The sequence below is a fragment of the Pelodiscus sinensis genome, chromosome 2, assembly GCF_049634645.1.
Source record: "Pelodiscus sinensis isolate JC-2024 chromosome 2, ASM4963464v1, whole genome shotgun sequence".
In the NCBI taxonomy this organism is placed as follows: domain Eukaryota; kingdom Metazoa; phylum Chordata; order Testudines; family Trionychidae; genus Pelodiscus; species Pelodiscus sinensis.
This window is the reverse complement of record NC_134712.1, coordinates 207,020,951-207,045,595: the sequence shown is the minus strand read 5'-3', so window position 1 is coordinate 207,045,595 and position 24,645 is coordinate 207,020,951. Positions and strand designations below refer to the sequence as shown.

Genomic DNA, 24,645 nt, shown 5'->3' with positions numbered 1-24,645 from the left:
ACAGCAATCATCATTTTACAGACCTCTATTATATTCCCCCTTAGTCTTCTTTTGTCTAAGATGAAAAGTCATAGTTTTATTAATCTTTCCTCATATAGCAGCTGTACCAAACCCCAAATCATTTTTGTTGCCCTTTTCTGAACTTTATCAAAAGCCAAGATATCTTTTTTGAGATGAGGTGACCACATCTGCACACAGTATTCAAGAAGTGGGTCTACTATGGATTTAGATAGAGGAAATAAGATACTCTCGGTCTCATTCTCCATCCCTTATTAATTATTCCCAACCTTCTGTTTGCTTTTTGGACTGCTGCTGCACATTGAAAGGATGTTTTCAGAGATCTATCCACAATGACTACAAGATCTCTCTCTTGAGTGGTAATAACGGATTTAGTGCCCATCATTTTGAATGCATAGTTGCAATGATGCTTTCCAATACGTATTACTTTGCATTTATCAACATTACAATTAATCTGCCATTTGTTGCACAGTCACCATTTTTTGTGAGATCCCTTTGAAGCTCTTCACAGTTTGCTGTGGACTTAACTATCTTGAGCAGTTTGGTGTCATCTGCAAAATATGGCACTTTGCTGTTTACCCCATTCTCCAGATCATTTATAAATATGTTGAATGGGATTTGTCCCAGTACAGACCCCTGAGGGACAACACTAATTTCTGCTCTCCATTCTGAAAACTGACCATTTATTCCTGCCCTTTATTTCTTATCTTTTAACCAGCTATCAATCCACGAGAGGACCTTCCTCTTAGCCCATGATAGCTTACTTTGCTTAAGAGCCTGTGGTGAGGGACCTTGTCAAAGGCTTTTGGGAAATCTAATGACACTGTATCCACTAGATCCCCCTCGTTCACATGCTTGTTGACCTCCTCAAACATGTCTTCATGGCCAGTATGATGCAATTGCTCCATTACAGCTTTGTTGCCAGAGTTTTTATTTTGACATTCAACTATATACATCCTTTGATATGTGAGATTTTTGGCCTAATTAAAGTTTAATAGCGTCTATGGCTTTTGTATATTATTCAAATTAAAGTTGAAAATGCTTTTTGACATTATCAGAATTATTCATATTTTTAAATGGGATCCACATATTGCTGTCATACAAGCTCTGAAAAAGATATTTTTATTTTACCTTTGTTGTCAGCATCACCGTCATCAAACATTTACAATCTGGTTTTATCAAACATTTCCAGTTTGCTTTTTTCCCCCCAATCTGCCGATATTCCATGCCTTTCACTCCTCCTTCCGGGTAATATTTTAAAGATGAAAGAAGTATACAGGAAGTATAGCAACTCTAACCTTCATACTGAAACACACCCTGTTAGCATACCCTCAAGCATACATCAAAAGTCTTCCATTAGATGTTGAAAGCTAGGGTATATAGTACATTTACACTGTTTTTCACTGCTAGAAGATTAGAAGGCATTTTACCACAAGCAAAATAACTGTAGTAATCAGTCCCTACTGGAAGCTTACATATATCACAGATTAATACTGTTCACTACGACTGCCCTTCTTTGTTCAAGACAGACTCATGACCAACTTATCAATTATCTTATAGGTCAGGATTGAAACGTTTTCAAACAGCTGTATCAAGGGAAAGTCAAGCCTATTTGGTTTTAGTCAGGAATATCAGTCCATGATATTTATATGACAACTGAAGTTTACTAATTTTTCTCTTAAAAATACATGTTGAAAGAAAAGCAATTTTGTTAACAAAATTTTAAAAAAGCCCTTTCTTGTCTTTCCTCCACACCAAACTTGAGCTCTAAAATTGTGACGTGTTCATTTACACGGACATGATTTGCAATAAAAGCTTCATTATACAGGACAGCTAGAAGCAGAACTGTCGTGAAGGATGAATCATTCTCCCAGCATTATGATTCACCCTGGTACCTTTACTGTCAACCCAGCCCAATGTAATAAAATAGCTGAAAAATGCAAACATGAATATTGGGGTTACACTATTAGGCAAGGTCATTCTAACGATATCTGTAGACTGTCACAACCACCTCCTCTCCACTCCTTTTTAACAATCTCTCTCCCCATTTTTTCCTTTCAGATTTAATTACTTTTTTCTGATGAATGTGTGTTCACAGCACAAATAGTACAGAATGTTTTGTTTGAAAGAAACTGCTAATGAATCTGTGTAAGTGGGAACTGTCCGTTCTGTGGTATGTGTTCCTTTGGCTGTAACACCATTGCCGCTAAATTGCAGGTGATTGCTGCTTGTGTGTAGGCAATGATGGCCAAAGCAGGACTGTTCTAATAATACTAGGAAATAACATCTCCTAACAGTGCTAATGAAGAACTTCTAAACTGAGAACAGTTCTTGTAAGTAGGAAAAACTAGAATGGCATGTTCTGGTGAACAAAAATCCACTTTTCACAGGAAAGTAAAGTGCTAAGATTGCTTTGGTATGATCATTGTAAAAGGAGAATTATCACGGAGCACTCAATGGATGGTGCAATGTAACACTCACGCTAATGTGTTAGAAATGATTTAATAGTAAAAAACAAGTATTCATCATGAACTATCATTTTTTCCACCAAGAGGCTATAGCTATATCTACACTTCCATACACAATCACACAAAGTGAAAACCAACTAACATTTGAGCAGCTTTAAATACACTATCCAAAATATCTAAGATGAAATCAGTTATTTTACTGTAAATTCATGTGAACAGCTATTACATTAAAAGGATCTTAAATTTGAATGTGCCACTTTTCCTGATTTGAGCATTTAAAAGGTAAAATACCTAGCAAAACAATATTTCTGCGCTTTCATCAATGTGTGTTACAAAGCAGATTAACCAAATAAACACATGCCACATTAATTCTAATATAATGTGATATTATATTGGTTTCTACAACTTGTAGAACATTTAGCTTATTGCCTTCACACTAAGGAACATGTGCATCTGCTCTCTCTGACCTTCTCAACTTAGAGAGTCAACAGTCAGGGCCAACGCCTCTAAGTGGAGTTATTGCTTCAGTCCATTTACCCTGGACAACAGTTTCCACTGCAAAGCCAAATTAGCCTGATGTTTGTGCATCCCTTACCTGCACACTTTGAATGAAATTTGCTTCTGTGAAGAGGACCAGAGCCACTTAAGTTCTGCTTAAGACCTATTTTCAAGGCTAAAATTAAAACTTAAGTAGTATAAATGTACACATGCTGGACAGAAGTGACTATCACACTGTGACGGAGCACGGACGCCCTGCCACAGGGCAGACACGGCAGCCGGGAATCCGGGCTGCTGGACCCCTCCTCCACGCCCGTGCAGTGCATGCTCACGCTAAACGCTGGGCGCTTTAAATGCTGGCGGCACGACTGGAGGCGGGGAGAGAGAACTGCCCTCCGGAGCGGGAGGCAAGGGGGAGCTAGAAGCAGTGGAGGAGTCACCCTTCCGGCAGCATGAAGAGCCGGAGGGTCCACCTGTGGGGGGGAGCGGTCCGACCCCCCGACCGGGAGAGGAGCAGCCAGCGGCTGAGAGACGGGCTGAGCCGGCACCCCCTGGGAAGCGGACGGCATCCCGGCTGCAGACGCCGACGAGCCAGGTACCCCAGTCTGAGAGGAGGGGAGGGGTAGGAAGGAACCCAGGGCGGGCTTGTTTCGTGCGGCTGGAGATTTGCGGAGCAGAATCCCACTCCAGCCTTAAAGGGGCAGCATTCCCTGACCCCTAGGGCCCTGGGATGGGGCCCAGAGGGGAGGATGGGCCCAGGCCCCCCTACCCACTCCCCTTTCCCCTCCCCCGCCCTAAAGTAGGGCAGGAAGAAGGCGAGTGACTTCGAGGGGCCGCGGTGAGTACAGCGGCCCAACTGGAACATGGGGCAGAAGACCCCGTGGTGGGACTCTTGAACTAGAGGAGCGAGCCCTCTGGGGGACCCCGGGGGCACAGAACCACTAGGCAGTGGCGGCAAGGTTGAAGGGTTGGTAGGACAGCCAGCACGCCCAGGGGACCGGGAGGTGTTGCGAGGGGGGCTGAGACCCCTCGTGTCCCTTCGGCCCGCCTGCCCAGAAGGCAAAAGGAAAAGGGAGGTGTTGCCGGGAGGGAGTAAGTGGAACCCCCACGGTGCACCCCCCGACACACACTATAAAGAACTCATGGAAAACATGCACGATGCATAGAGAGCATGCAATTTTCAGAGGTACAGACTCAATTAAATCTAAACCAATTTTCTCTAGAATGCTAAAAGATACTTCTACACAAATTGGGCTATTTCTATACAAATGTTCAACTTCCAGTTCTCAGCCATTTTGGCTGTAGAGGTTTCAAAAGAAGAAAAAGTCTATGTATTTCACACTCTAATGCCTCTAGAAGAGCTGAGATGGTTTTGCTCACATTTGCCAAAGACAGTTAACTGTTTCTGTAACTGGAGCTCTTTGAGATGTATTGCTCATGTCCATTCATGTGCACTGCTGCCAGAAGTTTTTCCCTCAACAGTATCCACAGAGGGCCAGCTCTGGCACCCTCTGGAGTGGCGCACATAAACCACAGTATATAGGGCATGACTGGCCCTCCTTCCCACTCTACATTCCTTCTTGACAAAATCTCCCATCGTGGGGAAGGAGGGCAATCTATATGCAAGTGATAATCCAGTTTGAAATCCTCTGTGTGATCACAGGGAGGCCCTTCATCCTATCGACTATAGAAATGAAGAATTGGATTGACTTACGGAAAGGCTTTGTCCAATCTAGATAAAAAGCCAGGGTCCCCTCTTACATTCAGAGTGTGTAAGTGCCTCTCTTTGCTAGTCTCATGGGCTATGTCTACACTCACCGCTTCTTGCGCAAGAATCCGCAGAGCGTCTACACTGCCCATCTGCTCTTGCACAAGTAAATGTACAGTACGGCGTGATAAGAGACGGCTCCTTGCGCAAGAGCTATGCTGTTTTCTATCAGGCTTAAGCTCTCTTGCGCAGGCAGTCTTGCGCTAGAGGGCAGTGTGGATGTTTGGCAAGCGCGTACTTGTGCAAGAATTGGCTTCCAGTGAAAAACACAGGTGGCCTCTCCGACACTCCGTACAGGCAATCACCACTCGTTGGTTCCCGCTAATTGGCCCCCCCCTTAAAGGCACAGGCACAGAGCACAGACATTTGCCACATGCTGCCTGGTTAGCAGCCAGAGGGAGGAATGGCAGCTGCCCAGCCTCACCCAAGTCCCTCAGACCCCATGGAGGAGCCACCCCAGGGCACCCAGCAGGCCCGAAGGGGCAGCAAGCAGTGGGCTCCATGCTGGAGCACCGCCAAGGTGACTGCCCTCCTGGACCTCTGGGGAAAGGAGGAGGCCCTCTGGGACCCCAAGTCCTGGAGGAGAAATGCACACGTTTTTGCCCAGATGGACCTGCGCCTCACCTATGTGCGGGCCAGCAAACGTGGGGTGGCGGAGCCACGGCCTGTCACCAGTATCACCACCTGCACCAGATCTCAGGGGACAAAGGGGCCACTTCCTTGCTGTTCCAGGTGGACACGGTGGTGGCCACCCCAGTGGTCCGACCCAGGTCACCGGAGGAGGAGGAGGAGGGGGGAGACCAGTTCTCAGACACGGAGGAGGAGGTGGCAGAGGACAGCAGCCAGACCTCACCATCCTGGCCCAGCACCAGTCAGGATGTGTCCTGGGCATCCTCCGAAGCCGGCGACAGATTGCCTGGTGAGTGGAGTGGCTACCATTCACAAGTGTGCTGGAGAAGGGGGGGGAGGGTCACAGGATGGGGAAGAGGTAGCGGCACATTGCACAGCCTGGCCACATGCTGCGCAGAGGCATGCAGCACGTGCAACCTCGTGCAGCTAGGGTTGCCAGGTGTCCAGTTTAGAACCGGACAGTCCAGTCTTTGAGCTTTCTGTTTGGGAAACAAATTGAGAGGATAAAAATAAGAAAATATACATGTCTGGTATTTTTAACTAAAATGTAATAGAGACTGTCATGTAATGTCAAGTGTGTCCGGTATTTTTGTTGAAATCACCTGGCAATCCTACATGCAGCCAGACCAAGTGGCACAGAGAAGCGGCAGCTAGCCCCAGCACATGCCTAGGACCCCAGGGATTCCACTCGACCAGACCGGGGTGGGGGAGGAGGAGGAGGAAGGTTTGGCCAGGAGTAGGCCAGCCCCAAGGTTGCAGGCCTAACCCCACACAGCCTAAAGGGTGCTGCACACAGCACACATCCATGGACACCTCTGGGACACTGTAGCTTCCCCTGGGGAAGGCACAACAGGCTCCCCTGGGGGCTCCTGGGCCATCTTAGGACCCCCCCCCTCCTGCTGCCCCAGGGGAATTCCCCCTCACCAGCCACACCTGTCCCTCTGGAACCCTCAAAAGGGTGCGTGAGCATGCAGCCACAGGGAAACGGCCATCCAGGAGTCCCTTTAAGTACATTTCCCAGTGGGGGTCCAGCGCATGTCCACAGACGCTGCAGGTGACCTCTTGACATGACCGATTTGCTTCCAGAGACATGTTCTTGCGCAAGGGCTTCCCGCCAACGTGGACACTTCCTTGTGCAAGAGCTCAGCGTTCTTATGATGTGGTTCTGGCCAGTGTAGACGTTTTCTTGTGTAAGAGATCTTGTACAAGTATACCTGCACAAGAACCCTCCAGTGTAGACATAGCCATGGGGTCTGGGGCAGAAGACCAAAAGACAGATGTCTGGGCTCATACGGAAAGACGATACCATGTTGGGAAGAAAGGCCAGGTGTGATCAGAGCTGGATCTTATAGAGGAGGGCAGCTCTGATGTAAAGGCTCACACCTCAGAGACACGTCTGTGAAGGCAGGTCCAATTGGTCTAGGAAGGCCCATGGAGGGATCACTGCCAGACTCAATAGTGTTATGAACCAGTAATGGTAAGGCCATGCAGGGGTAATGAAAATAATCTAAGCCTTGTCTCTTTTGATTTTCCCTAAGACCTTGTTGATGAGCAGAAGTGGGAGAAACATGTACATCAAGCCTCCTACCCACAATTAGGAGAAAAGCATCAGAGAGGGAGCCCTTGTCCAAACACCAGCTGGAGCAAAAACAGTGGCACTTTCTGTTCTGCCCGATGACAAACATATCCACTTGGGGAGCTCCCCATCTTTGGAAGATCATGTAGGCTACCTCTGGGTGGAGCAACCACTTGTGGTGAGAGGAGAAATCTCTGCTTAGGTGATCTACTACCATATTCCTGACTCCCAGTAGATGACATGCTTCTATGTGGGTACCATAGCTCATGCAGAAGTTCCAGTGACAGAGTGCCCTTGACAGAGAGCTGATGAATGTGCTTTCATTTTCCTGTTGATGTAGAACATGGAGGTGTAGAATACGGAGGCTCTGTTGTTTGTCAAGACCCTGACCACTCTGTCCAACAGGTAAGGTAGGAAGACTGCACATGCCCAGCAGATTGCCATAAGTTCTCTGATGTTTATGTGCAATGTCATTTCTTCTGGGAACCATAGACCTTGGGTCTAGAGACCAGCAAGGTACACGCTCCAGTTAAGAACTAAAGTGTCTGAAGTCAACTCAGTTGAGGGAGGGATGTTAGCTAAGGTGCCAGGGAGGAAAATGGGAAGGAGGGGTAGAAAGCAACAGAAGGGCATAATCCTGTACGATCATATTGAGGACATATTGATCTGATGTTACAGATGTTCACACAGGGAGGAAAGAAAAAAGCAGTTAGCAAACAGAGAACAGGAAGGATTCAGGCAACAATCTGGGTAGGTCACTCTCCGGCATACCATCAAAATGGTTGCTTGTCTATCTGCATAATGCGGGTTGGCTAGAATGCCTTGCCCATGGATTATTTATGGGGAGGCGCCAGCAAAAGTGGTTTCCCTGCCCCTGAGGCTTCTGTGGCTTAAACTGCTTGTGGGAAGGTCTGGGGACACACAAGCCCAGTGTTTTCAGGCTTGTGTGGGAGTCTTTGATGCCATGGAGTCTAGTTTTACCTGTTCTGAAAACAGAGTATGCATGTCAAAAGGGAGGTCTTGCATTGACTGTTGAGCCTCTGAGGAGAGACCAGAGAGGACCAGGCAAGAAGTCTGGTGCATTGAGCTGACCATGGCCATGGTTCAGGTTAGGAATGTGAACGTATAATCATGTAAATGGTTAACCAATAAGCCTGGGCTTATCAGTTAACATTCATGGTTACACGCAGGCTCCTGCCCTGCTCCTGGGGAGCCATCACTGCTCTGTGCTGCTGATTCTGATATAGAGGCAGCAGCATGGAGGGCAGCCAGTGTGCACCAGGAGCTGGCTTAAAAGCCAGCTCTTGGTGCATACTAGTTCCTGGGGAGGCAGCTGCGGGTGCCTGTAACCATGAGTTTTTTGGCAGTTACACGTTTACACAATTACCTGCATTTTGACATCCCTAGTTCATGTGGTGGTATCCACTATGTGTGACGCTGCCTGGAAAGTTGCTCTGGACATAACTGAACCCTCATCCAGGATCACCTGGAACTCCTTTCTTGAGGCCTCAGGAAGGGTGCTCTGAAACTTAGCCATGGCCTGCCACAAATTATAATCATAGCAGCCCAGGAGGGTCTGATGATTAGCCACCATCAACTGTATAATGGAGGATGAATAAACTTTATGCCCAAAGAAGCCTAGTCTCTTTGAGTTTTTACTCTTCAGGTTCATCTAGACTATGCTAGAGTGTCAAAAAAGGATATGCAAATTCTTTTTCTGATCTCACTTTCAAAAGCAAAAGTAGTTTAGACGTGGCTTTTCTGGTGCCCCCCTTTGTCAAAAAGCCACGTAAACCTTATTTTTTGAGGAAGAACAGCTTTTCGACGTGGGGGAGGGAGGGGAGTTCGCCGAAAAAGCCACATCTAAACTACTTTCACTTTCAAAAGCTCTGATTTCGAAAGTGAGATTGGAAGGAGATATGCAAATTCCCATGGAATAGCCTAGCCTAGTGATGAGGAGGAGGAAGCCTGTGCCAAGAGTCCTCCACAACCAATGATGGACAAGCAGCTTTTTCTTCCATGTCCTCGTGCACCAGTGGGATCCCTGCAGTCAAAAACTCTTTTGCCAGAGGGGTGGGAAAGAGAGGCAGATGACCTCTCCAAAGCTCCAGATACAGAGCAAGTGACTTGGGAGGGCTGAATGAACCCCCCAGGGTTCCATGGGTACTATGATGCCAGACATGGTGTTTGAGGTCACAAGGCTAGCTGCAGTGTAATTGATGAGTCTGCACTGCAGGTACCAGAGCTTGTCCAGCTGTTAGAGCCTTTCACTTTGAACCAGAGCGGCTGCTCCCCAATGACCAAGACAGGGCTGAGCAGTGGTTCTATCCTAATTAGGGATGTTAAATATCTGTTAAATTGAATAGTTGAGTACCCTCAAGAATTCTCATTAGTCAGTCAACAATTCTATAATCATGGGGGCAGGGCCAGCAGCCAGTGTGCTCCAGCACCACTCCAGAAGAGCCCCCTGCCGCTCCACACTGCTGCCTCTGTATCAGAGGCAGCAGTGCAGGATGCCAGGCAGGAGCTGGTCCACAAGGGGAGCCAGTTTAAAAACCAGCTCCCCTCTTGCTCTGTGCTGCTACCTCTGATAAAAAGGTAGCAGCATGGGGTGGCAACAGCTCCTGTCTAGGGGAGGGTCTGTACTCCTGGACCTGAGTCCAGCTGCCTGCCTGCCCGCCCAGCTCCTAATACACTTCAAATGCAGAGCCACAGCAGGGTAGGTTCAGGACTCATTTTAAGCCAGGACTGAGCCTGACTTCTAGCCAGCTTGCTAAAACATTTATTGGCAAGTGGGCGGGGGGGAGGAGGGAATGCATGTAATCTATAGCATTAACCTATAAACTTTTACTTAATGGTTAATCGACTACACTATTACATCCCTAGTCCTAATCGGCACTGGTCATTCCTCCTGGAGTCAGAGCTGGTTGATTTTGACTGGAGCCTGGAATGGGGTCTGGGTGATTGGCAGCGCTCAGCAGATCTGTGAAAGCTTAGAGCTGTTGATCTATGCCTTGCACTTGATGAGTCGTACTGGGATGTGGAGCAAGACCAGGAACCATAGAGGGCTTTGTGTCGGGAAGATGCACCTGCAGGTGATGATGCCACCCTGAGGGAACAATGACAAGCCCAGGGATTGGTACCAGGAATCCCTTGTCCCTGTAGTGGTACTGGGGCCTCAGAGATTCCAGGTGCTGGTACCAATATTCCTGTTGAAGGGTGCGTGCTTCTAAAGGTCTATGCTTAGTCACCAGCAAGCCATGCCTTTAGAGATCTGCACCCAGAGCCATGCTTCAAGTCTTTCTGCCCTTATTGAAGGTTTGGACACCAAATGGGGTGCCTTGTATCTACCTAACATAGTCAGAGGCATAGCGGCTGTGGAGTACAACCACTAGCAGGATGCCCACCACTATGGAGAGTGTTGCTGTTGACACAGGGACTATGACAGTTCAAATACAGGTTTATCCCATGACCAGGAAATCGCAGGGGTCGGAGTGGACAGCACCGGGATGGACATGATCTCCTGCACTGCCTGCAGGGCCTCCAGTGTGGGCCGCATCCAGCACTAAACAAACCTCCATCGTTATCTGGGGTGACCACCTGGGAGTAGGCTGGGTTACACTGTGCCATTCTAGAGGGCATATGAGTCGGTCCCCTATAGGTACTGTTGAGGGACAACTTCTGGCACCGGTGCACATTTAAACTGAATGGACATGAGCAAGCACTCCAAAAAGAATAGTTTGTTGCTAAGCAGAAGAGGAACCTCAAATTACAGCAGTTTTCCCCATTCCTGTTAAAATACAGTACACATGCTAATATTACAGAGGATGTAAGTAAGAGACTTATTTTTACTCTGTTCTGTATCAATATTTTGCAGTGATGGTTCATTTGTGTATACACACACATAATCTCCTGAAAATCCCTCTCCTGCAAAAAACCCCACCCCCCAAAACAACAACAAAAACCCTGCTTTCACAGAATTAACAGTTGTTTGTGTGAAACTTCTAAACAGATTTCCAATCAAATCCATCTTCTAAAGAAAACATGTGTAATGTTCTTGGGTTGGGTTACTGCTGACATTGGAAAAAGTTAAAAGTGAAAACAAATTACATCACATTCCTATTCTTTTTTTAAACACTGTCAGAGATTGCCAGCTGCAGTGCTCACAGAACTAGCCCAGCTGAGCCCCACTTGAATCAGAGGCAGAAGATAGATTGATTATTTTGTATCTGAGTTAGCACTGTATATGCCTCAGATAGTAAAAGAAATGAAACTAGTACGCATATGGTCCAATCCTGAACACAGTTCTGGCATCTACTATATATTTGAGAGCACTTCTCTGTCTGTCTGTTTGCTCAAGAACACCTCCTAAGAGTTAGAATCACTAAATTTGGTATGCAGCTTCCTCTTTTCATATCTTAAAGCAAGGTCAGGGTTTGGTTGTGCCAGGACAATGAGATGTGTGTGGAATGTGATTGTTTCTCATCAAATGGAAAGGAAGGGCTGTTACAGCAGGGCTAGTAATACTGCAGAATGACCACAGAGGGGCAAAGAACAAGAGTGTCCTGCTGCCTTGACAGCTCCATAGAGCTGCGGTGCAGCTGGGCCATGTGGCCCTACATTACCTAGGCCAGCCCTGGGGAGTAGCCGCTGGCCAGGCTGCACAGTCCCCTGTGGCCCTGGCAGTGATTGCTGATTGCCCATAACCCCTGCCCTAACTCTTGAACCCCCACCCTCTCCCCTCAGCCACCCACACCTCCCAACCCCCTGGCTCAGATTCTTGCACCCTTCCTCCTGCTCTGAGCCCCCCACGGCTGTCTTAACTCTCGCACCCCCACCCTGAGTCCCTCCTCAACCCCGCCCTGACTCCTGCACCCTCCAAGCTCCCAGCCCCCTGCCCCTCCTTACCCCCCAACCCTGAAACCTTCACCCCTACACCCCAGCCTCCTGCCCTGAGCCCCCCACATCTCCAAGTCCTTGCCCTGACTCCTGCACCTCCAACCCCCTGCCTTGAAAGATCCAAGCAGTGCCAAGTAAATCTTTTAGTTTATCTATAAGAAAGAAGGAATAGGCCATCTCAGGGCTCAGGGCTGACTTTCAGATGTGCTGAGCAGCCTTAACTTTCATTGTCAAAACTAACTCCCGGTTCCCATATTTGGGTGATCATATCAGCACTCAGTCATGCAGAACAAGTTCCAGGATATTCATCGGAGAGTCCAGAGAGGGAATTGGGCCCCCATCTCAAAAGAGAACAACTGTCCCAATCTGCTCTAAAGCTAAATTATACACTGTGCAGAATGAAAATCTCATCCCCTTCCTGGAATTTAGCTCCATTAACATACTGTAGCTGCAGCCTTCTCCTCAGATTTGGTTACTTCTAGAGTTCCTAACTCGAAACTGTTCTCCAGTGCTTAATTTGTGCTAGAGCTTGTCAAGGCTGAGTCCTGGTACCGCTAAACTTGACAATTCATAGCTCTGGCATTTCTGAGCTTGCTGCTTCAGTTGCAAATGTAAAGAAAAAAAATCCTTGATCTCTGGTATCTCTTTCACGGCTGTTCTCCCATGTCCTAGGTCCTCTCTCTCTCTCCAGAGAATCATTCCACTCTGGCCAGGTAACAAGTCCTTGGTTTAACTGAGTCTGCAGAATACACTTAACCTTTCTCAGACCGTTCAGAACTTGTTTGGTCAGTGTGGAGTTTCAGGGAAACACTGTTATACCAAGTTTGAAAAATGTGCCCCCAATATTTTGCAAAATAACATTACTGTGTATGTGTGTGTGTCTGTACAGTATGTGAATGAAGTTACAGAGCCATTTATATGGAAAGCTCAGGAAAACTCTTATGGTGCACTGTATATACAAAATCTGTGTGGTAAAATAAGTTGGGATGTGCTTCAATCTGTAGTACTGATTTTGAGACACAAGTTGTAACTATAGTGCAGATTCAGATGCTGTTTCTGCCATGATAATACAAATGAGGAGGCAACATTATGTATTGTCCTGAACTGCTGCCATCAAAGAGAGAAAATATATTTTTAGGTGCATAATCTGATTGTTGCCTCAGGAAGCTGCAAGCTCAGAAATAGATTGTGTTGTTGGTATACCACCATGAGAATTACACATTGTCAGAAATTTTTTGTACTAGCAGGCAATACCTTCAGGATAATTTTCATGGCCTACCTTAAATACATTTCTGTAACATCTTTAGAATCAGCCATAGAAGCTACTTGATAAAGATTTACTCTACAGAAAACCTAAAGAATATCATAACCTGCTTTGAGATTGCATGCAAGCTAATAATCAGAACATCTCACTTATGCTGCCATCAACATCTCTTGCTCAGGAAACTGCTCTACATTTCAACAAGTCAACTTTATTATAATGGATCAGAGCTTCCATTAAAAAACCAGAAATATATCCTGCAACATGCAGGAGGCCAGACTGGATGATCATGACGGCACCTTATGGCCTTTAATGTAATGCAGAAAGTGGAAATTGCAATAATGTTGTAAAATCTCATTTAACCAATTAACTGGTTATACATTACGTTTAACCGCTTAACCAATTAAGCAAGATCTTAGCCAGGGGTGGGGCTAGCAGCCTCGCCGCCCTGTGGGATTGCTGGCTTCCAGCTGCCAGTTGCACAGGGCTCCTGCAGGTTAACTGGTTACCCATTCACATCCCTACACTGAAGTTATAATTTTCACAGATTTTATTCAATACACTTCAAAAATTTTCTTAATTTATGCAATGTAGTCACATTTACAAGAATACATTAGCACAAAACATTCACTCTAAAACATGTGACATGGAATCCAGAGCTTTTGACTACTAAAATTATTTGTGATCATACAAAAGACATATAGGAGCCATAGTTTCAGATCTATGCATAATTGGCATGCCCCCAAAATGTACACATATGTGAAAAACACCACATATGTACAAGCAAATCAGCATTTTCACTGCAAAGAGGGTATAAACATCTAACTACTTACATGTGCAAAAACACAGGTTTTTAGAAAACGTACTTACTACACCCATGTTTGAAAACTTGGCCCAGGTAATGAGAATAAATTTTAGATTCTTCCTTCTCTTGGTAAAGGAAATATAGTTAGAATGGTTGAATAAGGAGCAGCATTAACCTTAGTCACATACTGAAACAGTATTTAAATAAAAACCGAGGACAGATATTTTATGAACAAGTATTTTATATGGGTTGGTGTGGCCTAAGGTTCTATCAGGCTGGTAATCTAGTAATTTACCCTGATGTCTTTCATTTATTTAAAAAACCCATTAAGGCTCTAGTCTTTATGGTTGCAATGATAACCCTTAATGTGGAAGAGGCACAACTACTTCCCCCTTTTCAGCAATCTAGCCACTGACTCTTAGGAAATGAAGGATAGAAATAAAGTCTTTCACCTCTTGCTTGTAGTCCAGGCCCACATGTCTCCTGGGCACCTGGACTGTCCTGGCGAACATACCATGGTACCAGCTGGCATCTGCGCCATTTGTGCGTCTTCCACCTGCAATAAGGACAAGGATAAGAAACAATATATCTAAATGATATTTATCAAGACTTAAGTGAGTAACATATAATAGGTTACTCCAGAAACAAGAATAAATAATTACTTATTATTAGCTTAGACTGATTATCCACAACAAAATGTAACAATGGTATGAAATAGCATACCGAGGTTGTTGGTTTTTTTTTCTTTGTTCTGCTTAAAGGTTCTGTTAACTTCTGCAGGAGTTGCAAGTGCTGAAGAACACCCCATTGATGTTTTTGATTCTTTTCTTTGTCAGCTGCTTCATATTAAGTGGCAGCACAAGATCAGAAATTAGGACAGTTAAAGCCAAACCCAGCAGCCTGTCCATCATCACTGGTTCAGTATTGATGGTTTTCTCGGAACACACACATTATTAGGATGGAAGATCAATCAACTCCAGAGCATGTTTACTAAGGAACGTCACTACCGGTGTTGCCAAAAGCTGTATTAGTGAGACAGCATTGCCAATGATAAACATAAACTGAATACCAAGGCAGACAACTTTAAGATCCAAGGTAGAGATGGATGTGTGTTTGTGTGTTGAGAGCACGCTACAATTAGTCAATGAAAGTCTACTAACAATGAAAATTGAAAATATGGCTGTGATGGAATGAGTTATGCATGAATCCAATTATGAACCCAGATTTGTTGTGTGTGTGAAAATGTTGGAGAATGTCTGGGGCATCTGGCATTGGCCACTGTCAGCAGATGGGATACTGGGCTACATGGACTTTTGGTCTGACCCAGTATGGCTGTTCTTATGACAGGGTGATCGTGCAAGCCTGAATATACTAAAGGCAACTTATTGCATTGTGTTAGATAGCTGCGCTACCTGGGACAAGTGCTTGACACCTTACTGAAGGAGTCTCACTAAGAAGCCATCAAGGCAACAAGAGACTTGCAATATGGTGAGAAAAGCAGTGACTCTGCCTAGCCTGAAATATCAGCAAACCTCACACTCATGAGAGGTGAGATCAGACCAGTGAAGGGAGCAGCAGCAGAGAATTTTTGTTTTGCTTTCAAAGAAATTCCTTTGCTAAGCCTGTGTTCCTTGCTTTCCCACCATGTTGTTCCAAAAGAGGTTAAACTAATATTCCACAGTGCCCTGAGTAGGTGGAGCACTGAGAGCAAGGAATTGACTGAAGGAGGCTCAGGAAGTCTCAGACACGGATTTCCAAGTCTGGAATGGCTGGGCAGAAATGCCCCACAACCCAAAGTGATTGTGATTAGACTCTAGGTCCACTCCACCACTCAAAGAAACAGTGATTAGACTGGCCAAACCCAGTTGATTTGGAAGCACAGTGGACCCAGAGATTGTGATCACTTCAAACAGGCTAGTGACTATACAGTGGGGCATAGGACCAGGTTGTAACAGTGGGATAACGTAATTTACGCAAAAACAAACAACAAGGATAAGTAATTTTATATGACTGAAATAGATCAAATAAATCAATACTATACAGATTGTTCAGGTGCATATTTAATTTGGTTATAAACATCCATTTTAAAATTCTTCTACAGCTGCTACAGAATTTCTACCAAAATGCCATGGAAGTTAGACCTAGTTTGCCCCAGAGTGCACAGGGCCTTGAATATAGCAAAACCTATGCGGGATGGCTGTTCTCATGTTCCCTGTAATCACAACTGGATTGAGTCACGCAAAGTGAAAGAAATAAAATGCATACATGACTCATATTACCAATGTGCCTTAGCCATCAGCAGTGATACTAAAGTGATCCATCATGTGAGATCATCTCTTCCTCTAGGCCCAGTGTTCAATGTAACCTGCCTTCCTCATACTGGTCCTGGAATTGAGGAAAGAGTATGGAGCTGGTTGTGTATGTGTGTGTGTCATACTATGTGCCCCGGCCAGTGAAGAAGAAGAGTGCTAGAGGGAGTAGAGGAAAAGGTATTTAACTCTAGTCCCCTTCAAAAAACTGAAGCTGCCCTGCCTGTCACTGCTGGAAACCTTGAGTTCTACTGCACACAGCTTCCTCCAGTGGCTCAGGTGAAATGCCAGGAAATCATCTGGTTCTGAAGCTGTTAAATAACTGAGCATCAGCCAATATTTACGGGATAAAATGATTAAGATGACACTGCAAAGGAAAGTTTAAAATTATAATTGGAGAACTGCATTTTGGTAGCTTCAAGCACTATAATTATAGCCTCATATACCATTCAGTTAGATATGCTGTAATCTCCTAATGGATCAGAAGTGATAATTCTCTAAAACAGGATCAAGGTAATACATTAATAACCTCAATTTGTTTTCCATTCTGTTGTGCCAATGGAAAGAACATGTATAAGCATCATTATGACATAGTGGCAGCATTTAGGAGAAACAGGTGTTATTTTCTGCTAGGGAAGAAACAAGATACTACTTTCTGAATCAAACATGCCTTTCCCTTCAGCATGATATTTATATGGTAATGTCAATTAAGTTTAACTAGTTTCCCATTGCTAGAAAGGTCTAAATCTCAGGGGACACATCTGGACTGCTTTGTGCTGCTCTGGTACTATGAAACAATTCCAAATCTGGTTTCATCCTCTACTAGCGGATGCACTCACATAGGGGAATCCTTACATGGCACAGAGCTACTGTAGTAGCTCTCATGCAGTCATGTTTATAGCCCTATGTGTGGGAGACACAATCAGGTTACACTTGTATTCTATCAACCTTTACATTCTGGAATGTTCCTTTGAGTCCTCCGGTGTAGATTTACAGCAACCATGAGGATGCTTTAATCTATGAGAAAATGGATTGTTAGATACCTGATGCATTATTTGATAGGAGCTGATGTTGTGTGTATGATATTTATATCAGCAGACATCAAATATGTGTAATAAGAAACAAAATACTGGAATAAATTACTCTGGCTGGAATATGGGCATAAATCCAATAGAACATTAACACAATTGGTCAAATACAAACTTCATGTAAACAGGTGTGTCAGAGTCAATGGAATTATGCCTGCTTTTACCAGTCTTGATTTGATTCTGTACTCTATTTTCCCTTGCACTTTGAATAGAGAGGGGGGAAGTGCTGAAGAGACATGCATCATGTATGAGTGTTACCTGTAAGTATAGCATACAGGAGAAGCTTCACATTCCTTTTCCTCATATAAGGTGTCGGGGCAGTCACGGCCACCATTTGCAGGGAGTTGGATGATGACTCGATGGCGAGACTGCTTCTTTACTGTGATATCCCCTACCAAGAGTGCAATAGTTTGTTTATTTCCCCTCACAAACAGAAGATGTCTAGAATTAAGATTATATTGGGACTGTGGGAATTAGAAATAAAAAAGATTTAACCTATTACATAATGGAGACCATTGCTGTATGAGAACAAGTTATTTTGCCCATGACAAAAAATTAATGATATTAACCTAATATTACCCTTGATCCCAGCCATTGGACAAAAAGCATTTCAGTCAATAGAAGTATGAATGCATACTCTGTATGAATGAATGATATGCTCAGTGGGCCTGATCTACTACATAATGTGCAGCTTCTTATTGTTTTATCCGTAAAATTAAGATATAAGCTGAAATGTAAGTAATGCAGTGAATAATAAAACCCCACCCCCATAAATAGCCCAGTAACAGAATCTAATTCTTTTACCCTTACCTCCACACCCAGAAGGTGGGTGACAGATTTAATTCATGCAGTTGTCTTTATTTGAGACTTACTCTAATTATATCTATTTTTCCTACATGGGACTCATATTGCTACCTAAACAGACAAACTCCCTAAAAAGCATGCACCATGTTTAAATGTGAACTTTTATTTTACTTCTATGACTTACTTTACTGTCACACATTATTAATTATTACAGACATTTATTACTGATGATAAATAGTAAATTATTTCAGGAAAAATTAGATTGTGGTCATATTCTATAAGTTTGAGTTCTGGGCAGAAGAAAATATTAGCAGAATCATAACTTTGTCGTTTTTCCATAGCCCATGGAACTGATTTGCTTTTAAAGCTACAATAACCTGGAAGTTTTCGATCAAAAATATACATTTGTAAAACAATAGCCTTTAAAACCTACTAAGGATAAATTGTATGGTCCTAAACTGCAAATCAGAATTTCGCTTAGGGCACTAGTGTTGCTCCAAGCCATGTTGGATGGGCTGGTAACAGCTTCCAGTAGGACACTGCAGCATCTGTGGATTAGATAAAGGCTCCTAGGCAACTCTCCAACATCAGTAGCTGAGAGAGGAACAACATAAGAACTGCTACACCAGACTATACCACCAGTGTATTCTTCAAAAAAGAGGAATTCTCATGTAGTCAGTAAAGTACCCAGGATCTGTATCAAGGCATACAGCTGAAAAGATTCCCAGGGTTGCTGCTGATAGCAGCAGCAGCAAGAACAGGTGATTACAGCCACCTCCACTTACGACCACCCGCACTTACGACCAAAGTGGTCGTAAATGCGGATCCGAGTTATGAACGGCGATCTGCGCTTACGAACCGCGTGGTTGCCATGTAACTCTATGAGTTCCAAGTTACGAACAGTTCGAGTTACGGACCAAGTGTTGGTCCGTAACTCATTCGTAACTTGGAAAGCAGCTGTATTGTAAATTGAACATTCTTGCAAAGGTATTGAGATAACATTTGGCTATGCAGTAGAAATGACATTCATTCTATTTGTCAGTTTTATTATCTCATTTGCCCATGTCTATTACTTTGTTTATGTTCAGTGTGTTTCAATTTGTAGTACATTTTCTTGAAGATATGCTAAAATTATTAAGAATCTTTTAAAAAAATAATAAAAATAAAACAAGACAAGACAGTTTTGCACCTTCACCAGAGAACAACCTCTGCAGAAATATTTCAATGAGAAAACTAATATTACTCTGAAATTATAGAATAACAGTAGTGATTCTGTCTTCGTAGCAAAATTATGATTATGGATTATGATTCCATATTTTAAGTAGCAGAGCAAATGCTGTATACTGTCAAATTCAGTGGTCACAGCTATCATATTTTAAGGTTATACATTTCATCTCCTCTCTCTTTATTAGTTGTGTATACAAATTGAAATTGTAAACGTGACTGAGGTTTTTTGTAAAGCACAGAGAATTGACACTGATATTTTAAAGTGTATATATTTAATGCAAGATTCTTGCACTTTTTGAAAATAAATGACAATGAGTAATCATCTTGCCCCATGGGGGGATTAACACACATGGGCATGGAATTACATTATTGACTATGCCTATATTAGTGCATATTAGAAGAATATCTCCTGTTAAGCTTAAAAGAGGAAAAGAGATATGGCAGAAATATCTGGGCAACATTAATTTTGTTAGTGCTTCTGCTATAGCATTAATTATAAAGAAATAAAATGCAAAAACATCTATGCTTTGTAACTTCTTCTAAAAGCTTTGATAGGTACATTAAAAACACTGCAGCAGGTGTTTAATTCAGAGCCTTTTAACATGAATTTGAATGCTGGTTAATTTTGTAGTTTATTTTCTGGTGATTTTAAAAGCAGTCTAAAAGGGAATGGACAAAAATGAAAGAGAGTAACTTCTGCTAGAGCTTTAGGACTTACATAATAGAGACTTTTAACCTTTACTGGGCCTATTTCAATCATGCACATATGTTAAAACAAGCATAGAACCAAATTTTGCTCTAGGATATTTGTTCGTGTTTTCCAGTGAAGTCAAACAGAGCAGTATGTGTGCATTCAAGGCCATTTGTGCCTTGCATTTACACAAGTTTAAAAAATATTGTTCTAATTATACAACTGTACTAGAAGCTTCAGTGGTGTTACATTGTTTCTGTCTATGTGGCTAATGAGCTGTTTGTAAAATAGCAAATCCCACAAAGAGTTTGCAGTACCAAAGTAAACAGAATGGCGGGAAAGTTGCTATAAATTAATAAAACACACAAACAAATTAAAGAATATTTAGAGAGTCTGAACTCAGTCCTCTGGAAACTGACAGCTACAAGGACAACGTTATAATGGGTTACAGAAGGTTTTGTGCAATCACTGTTTGCTGTTTTAATATTAAATAAAAACAATCATTCACGGTAGCAATTGTTGTGTCACAGTGGTCTGGCTCTAAAATACATGTACACCATCTACAAGAAAAAACTGTATACCAATATCAACCTATCAAAGAAGCCCAGGCCAGTGATTAACTAAGACTGTGATTTATTTTTATATAGCCTGCCTACTAATACGCAGTGAATTGTATTACCTTCTTGACATGAGGAAGAACACAATGTCCAGTCACTGTATGGTGTCACAATACAGTCTTTCCTACAAGGAAGCAAACAAGGTCTCACTGTTTCCGGTCGAAGACTTTCAGGACATCTACAAAAAAGGAACATTACAAAATGAATGATTATACTGTAATACTGTAAACTCCTAAGGGATGCTGAGCCACAGCTGGAATTTTCATTATTTTTACCATTTAAATGTTATCGTCTATATTTTCAAATGTTGGATAAGATGCTAGATGTCTGAATACATTCAATGGGACCCCCTGCACCACTTTTCAATTTAAGGATAAGGGTCCCAGTTGCCCTTTTCAGGAAAGCAAGCCCAGCAGTTGATATGTGAGTAATCTTGATCCGCAGGAGACAGAACAATTATTGAGGAAGGGTGGAAAATTGAGAGCAAGAAGTTTTGTTATCTGTACTGCTGGAGAGCTTAGGGAAAATGATATAAAGAGACTTAGAATGGTCATTTAAATCCAACAATTCAGATTTTTTTTAGGCCTTGCCTATACTAGAAATAGTTATACTGGCAAACATTTCTCATGGAGATTCAGCTCCTACCTTCTACAATTCTTTAAATCAACATATCTAAATTTGTTCAGTGAATTTGTATATGCTATACTGATGTAAAGAACTCTTTAAAGAATCAGTTTCCCAAACAAAATAAGCTATCATGGCAAAAAGGGGTTTCTTTTTTGTGGTAGAACTGCACTTACATTAGGGTGATTTTTTGCTATGACGGCAGAACATTTTCACATAGACCAGACCAAAGTTCTTAAAGTTTATATCAATAAGTAATCTATAATATGGTCATCTGCCCCTATTTGAGGCCTGTTTTTCTAAGTTATTCATGTACATTATGGTTTTCTAGGATCTTAGAAATCTGAGTGATTCAAATTGTTTATGTACACTCAAAAGCCTATTCAAATTTGACACGAGTTAAGGAACACAGACACTTGATTCAGAAAAGGCTAATTAGATCATCCAGTTTAGTCCACTATGAATGCAGGATTGTTTCCTGTGTTTACTTTGTTACAGAAAGGACGTTGAACATTATGTGCTGCTATCTAGTTATGCAAAGACATTACATGTTATGACCTCCATTTTCCACTACAACCAGAATGTGCTTGGGCAAAGTGAAATGGCAGCTGCAGGAAGCTGGCTGCATGTTCCTAATTCTCAGGTTCCTAGGCCATATGGAAGTAAGAGTAGCAAAGAGCCTGTTCTAACCTGCATTACTGGTATCTAGTCTACAGCAGACCATGCTCCTGCCACAGAATACCCTTGATCAGACCTTCTGAAAGATAGGGGGGAAAGGGGACAACTGTACCGGGGCCCAGTGATTCAAAAGGGCCCAGGGAGGCTGTTGGGCCCACTGCCCTTCTCCTTCCCTTACATCTGAAGTGGCAGGGATGGCTGATGCATTTCCACTAGCTTTCAACTGGTAGAGAATTCCTATCTGAAAGGGGAATTCTGCACCAACTACCTCTGACCATTTCAAGGTCAATTGTCTGATTTACCACTTACATGGCACAAAGCAGACTGGAGAACCATGCTATGTGTGTCTGTGAATGCACCTACAGTTTCCACTTAGTAACTACATTTTCACAGTTTTTACCTTATAGTTATGTGTTTGATAATGTTTGGCAAATATCGACTTCCTAGTGACTTTTTCTTTACGTGCAGAAGTGTATACAAGTACCACAACCTTTACATTTATAAAGACCTTGCACTACCCAATCAAGATTATATACCAGAGCTTCCAGGCTGCCACGGGGCTGGAGTTTCCTGGCTGCTGAAGCCAGAACACGGATGGAGCTCCACAGCCAGAGCTCCCTGGCTGCCCGTGGGTCAGAGCTCCCTAGCTAGGGCTGGAGTCCAATGCCACAGCCAAGCTACAGCTTCTCAGCCTGCTGAGGCCAGAACTCCTCACTATGCCGTCCATCCTCCCCACTACACTCAGACTCTCTGGGCTCCCGACTGAGTGGCTGGTACCCCTTACTGCGCTCCTGCCCCTGCCAACAGAACTCCCTTTTTCTGGGTTCTGTGGTCTAGGAACATTCATTGTCCATGCCAGACCCTGGATGTTGCTGGACCAGTGAGTCCCTTTTAAGGAAGGTCCAACCTGTATATGTGGCTTAAAACAGGCTGTTAATATTCTTTTCAATCCTTATTCAAGGTGAAATTAAACAGAAGTGATACAAACTAAAGTCTGTTACTTGCAAGGTAGATAAGGCCAATAATATTGATTTTATCCTACCACAGCAATCCATTTTATTAAAGGGAGCTTAAAATGAGGTTCCTATTTACATTTTCATGTCAAATGTCTGCTCTTTAAAATGATTCAGTGAATTAAACATGGTAATTTGAAAGATAACCAGTGCCTTTTTCACAGGAATTGCTATGACAAGATATAATAGTCTTGCTTCCAAAATTTTAAGGTCAAATCAAAGGCAAACCCTGTAATGGCTTATTTTAAAATCAAAGGAAAACTCACTGCAGAATGGTTTTTTTAAATGTAAAATGGATGCCTATTAAAACTGCATGGAATGCTTAATACTGCATTTTAATGTAGTTGCATGTGTACACATTTTAAGATATGTGATGTGCTAAACATACCATATGAGTTCTCCCCCCTCCTCTCTTCCTTTTAAAGTGAATTTAAAAGGACCATCATGCTGATGAAAGCAATATATTGGTGACATTGGGCAAAGAGAAGCTGTGAGAGAAGCTGCATTAGAAACTTCATTAAAGAGCCCTATTAAGACACACTGTTCTTGTTCTGCAAAACACCAGCAATTTCATCTTTAAACTTCTCCTGACAAGGATACATTGAGTCATTGACTGTAATAGAGAGTGACAAATCATGTCAATTTTGTGAGATACTATCAAATTAATTTCACTTGAAGTTAATTTGCATTTGTACTATGGTTTTACACCAAACCAGGCAATTAAACTATTGGGCCATCTCTTAAAATGGTGGTTATGAGAAAAACCTAACATGTATACTAAGGTTAACAAACTGAGATCTCTCTGGTTCCATAGAGAGAAATCTACTAGAGTTGTGCAAACCACAATCCATAGCAGCAGAGTCTGACTTAGATACTGAGGGGCAAACCCCTATTAGGGGGGCAATAACACAGCAACTAAATGGCTTTTAACCTGGAAGCCATCTCCACTGGTGTGATCTGCCCTTTCTTCTCCCTCAAAAGTTTTAACTGCTATATATGGAAATCAAATATTGGGGAATAGCATGAGGTGAAGCAATGCCTCCACAAGACCACATGGAAGGCACAAGGTAATTTCTTCTTGATCAAGAACCAAGGAGATGGACTGAATCAAGATGCTTGGAGCCAGTGTCCCTGTAGTAGGGCAGGTGCCCCAATTTGGCATAGGAGGGATTTAAAGCAGGTGCAGGAAGCCAGTGCAGAACCCAGCCCACCAGGGATGAGTTTATTGAAAGCCAATAGATAGAAGGCTTGCTGCAACAGTCTATACATAAAAGGCCGCTCAGTGAAGCAGAGGAGTCTCTCCCTGACTAGCAAGAGAGTAGGGTTGGCTGCTGAAGGAAGCATCCTGACCAGAGCAGTGCTGGGCAGGATAGCAGGAGAGTGGAGGCTCTCGCTGAACACTGCCAGAGTGAAATAAGGGCTGAATGGGTACAAGGGCTATGGGGAAGTGCCTCAGGGATGACAGGAAGTAGAGGGGAGTAAAGGAGGGCAGTAGGTGGCAGCCACTCAAGGGTTATGGAAACAGAGCCCAGAGTAGTGGGCTGACTTGGGTTTCCCCCCACCTCTGTTTTGCCCCACTCGCTGCTGGAGACAGTAGAATCATTGAATCATAGAACCATAGAGCTAGAAGAGACCCCAGAAGGTCATTAAGTCCAGCCCTCTGCTCTAGGC

General features: G+C 43.4%; 1 protein-coding gene across 1 annotated transcript in view; it reads right to left on the bottom strand.

Annotated features, from left to right (window-relative positions):
• The window catches only part of THSD7A (thrombospondin type 1 domain containing 7A), a 538,075-nt gene that overhangs the window by 117,135 nt on the left and 396,295 nt on the right, over nucleotides 1–24,645 (bottom strand). The window contains exons 12-14 of the mRNA XM_025180361.2: nucleotides 20,722–20,837; nucleotides 17,579–17,711; nucleotides 14,376–14,479 (exon numbers count right to left, since the gene is read on the bottom strand). Coding sequence (XP_025036146.2) covers nucleotides 14,376–14,479; nucleotides 17,579–17,711; nucleotides 20,722–20,837 — 353 coding nt within the window. The remainder of the gene's footprint in view (nucleotides 1–14,375; nucleotides 14,480–17,578; nucleotides 17,712–20,721; nucleotides 20,838–24,645) is intronic.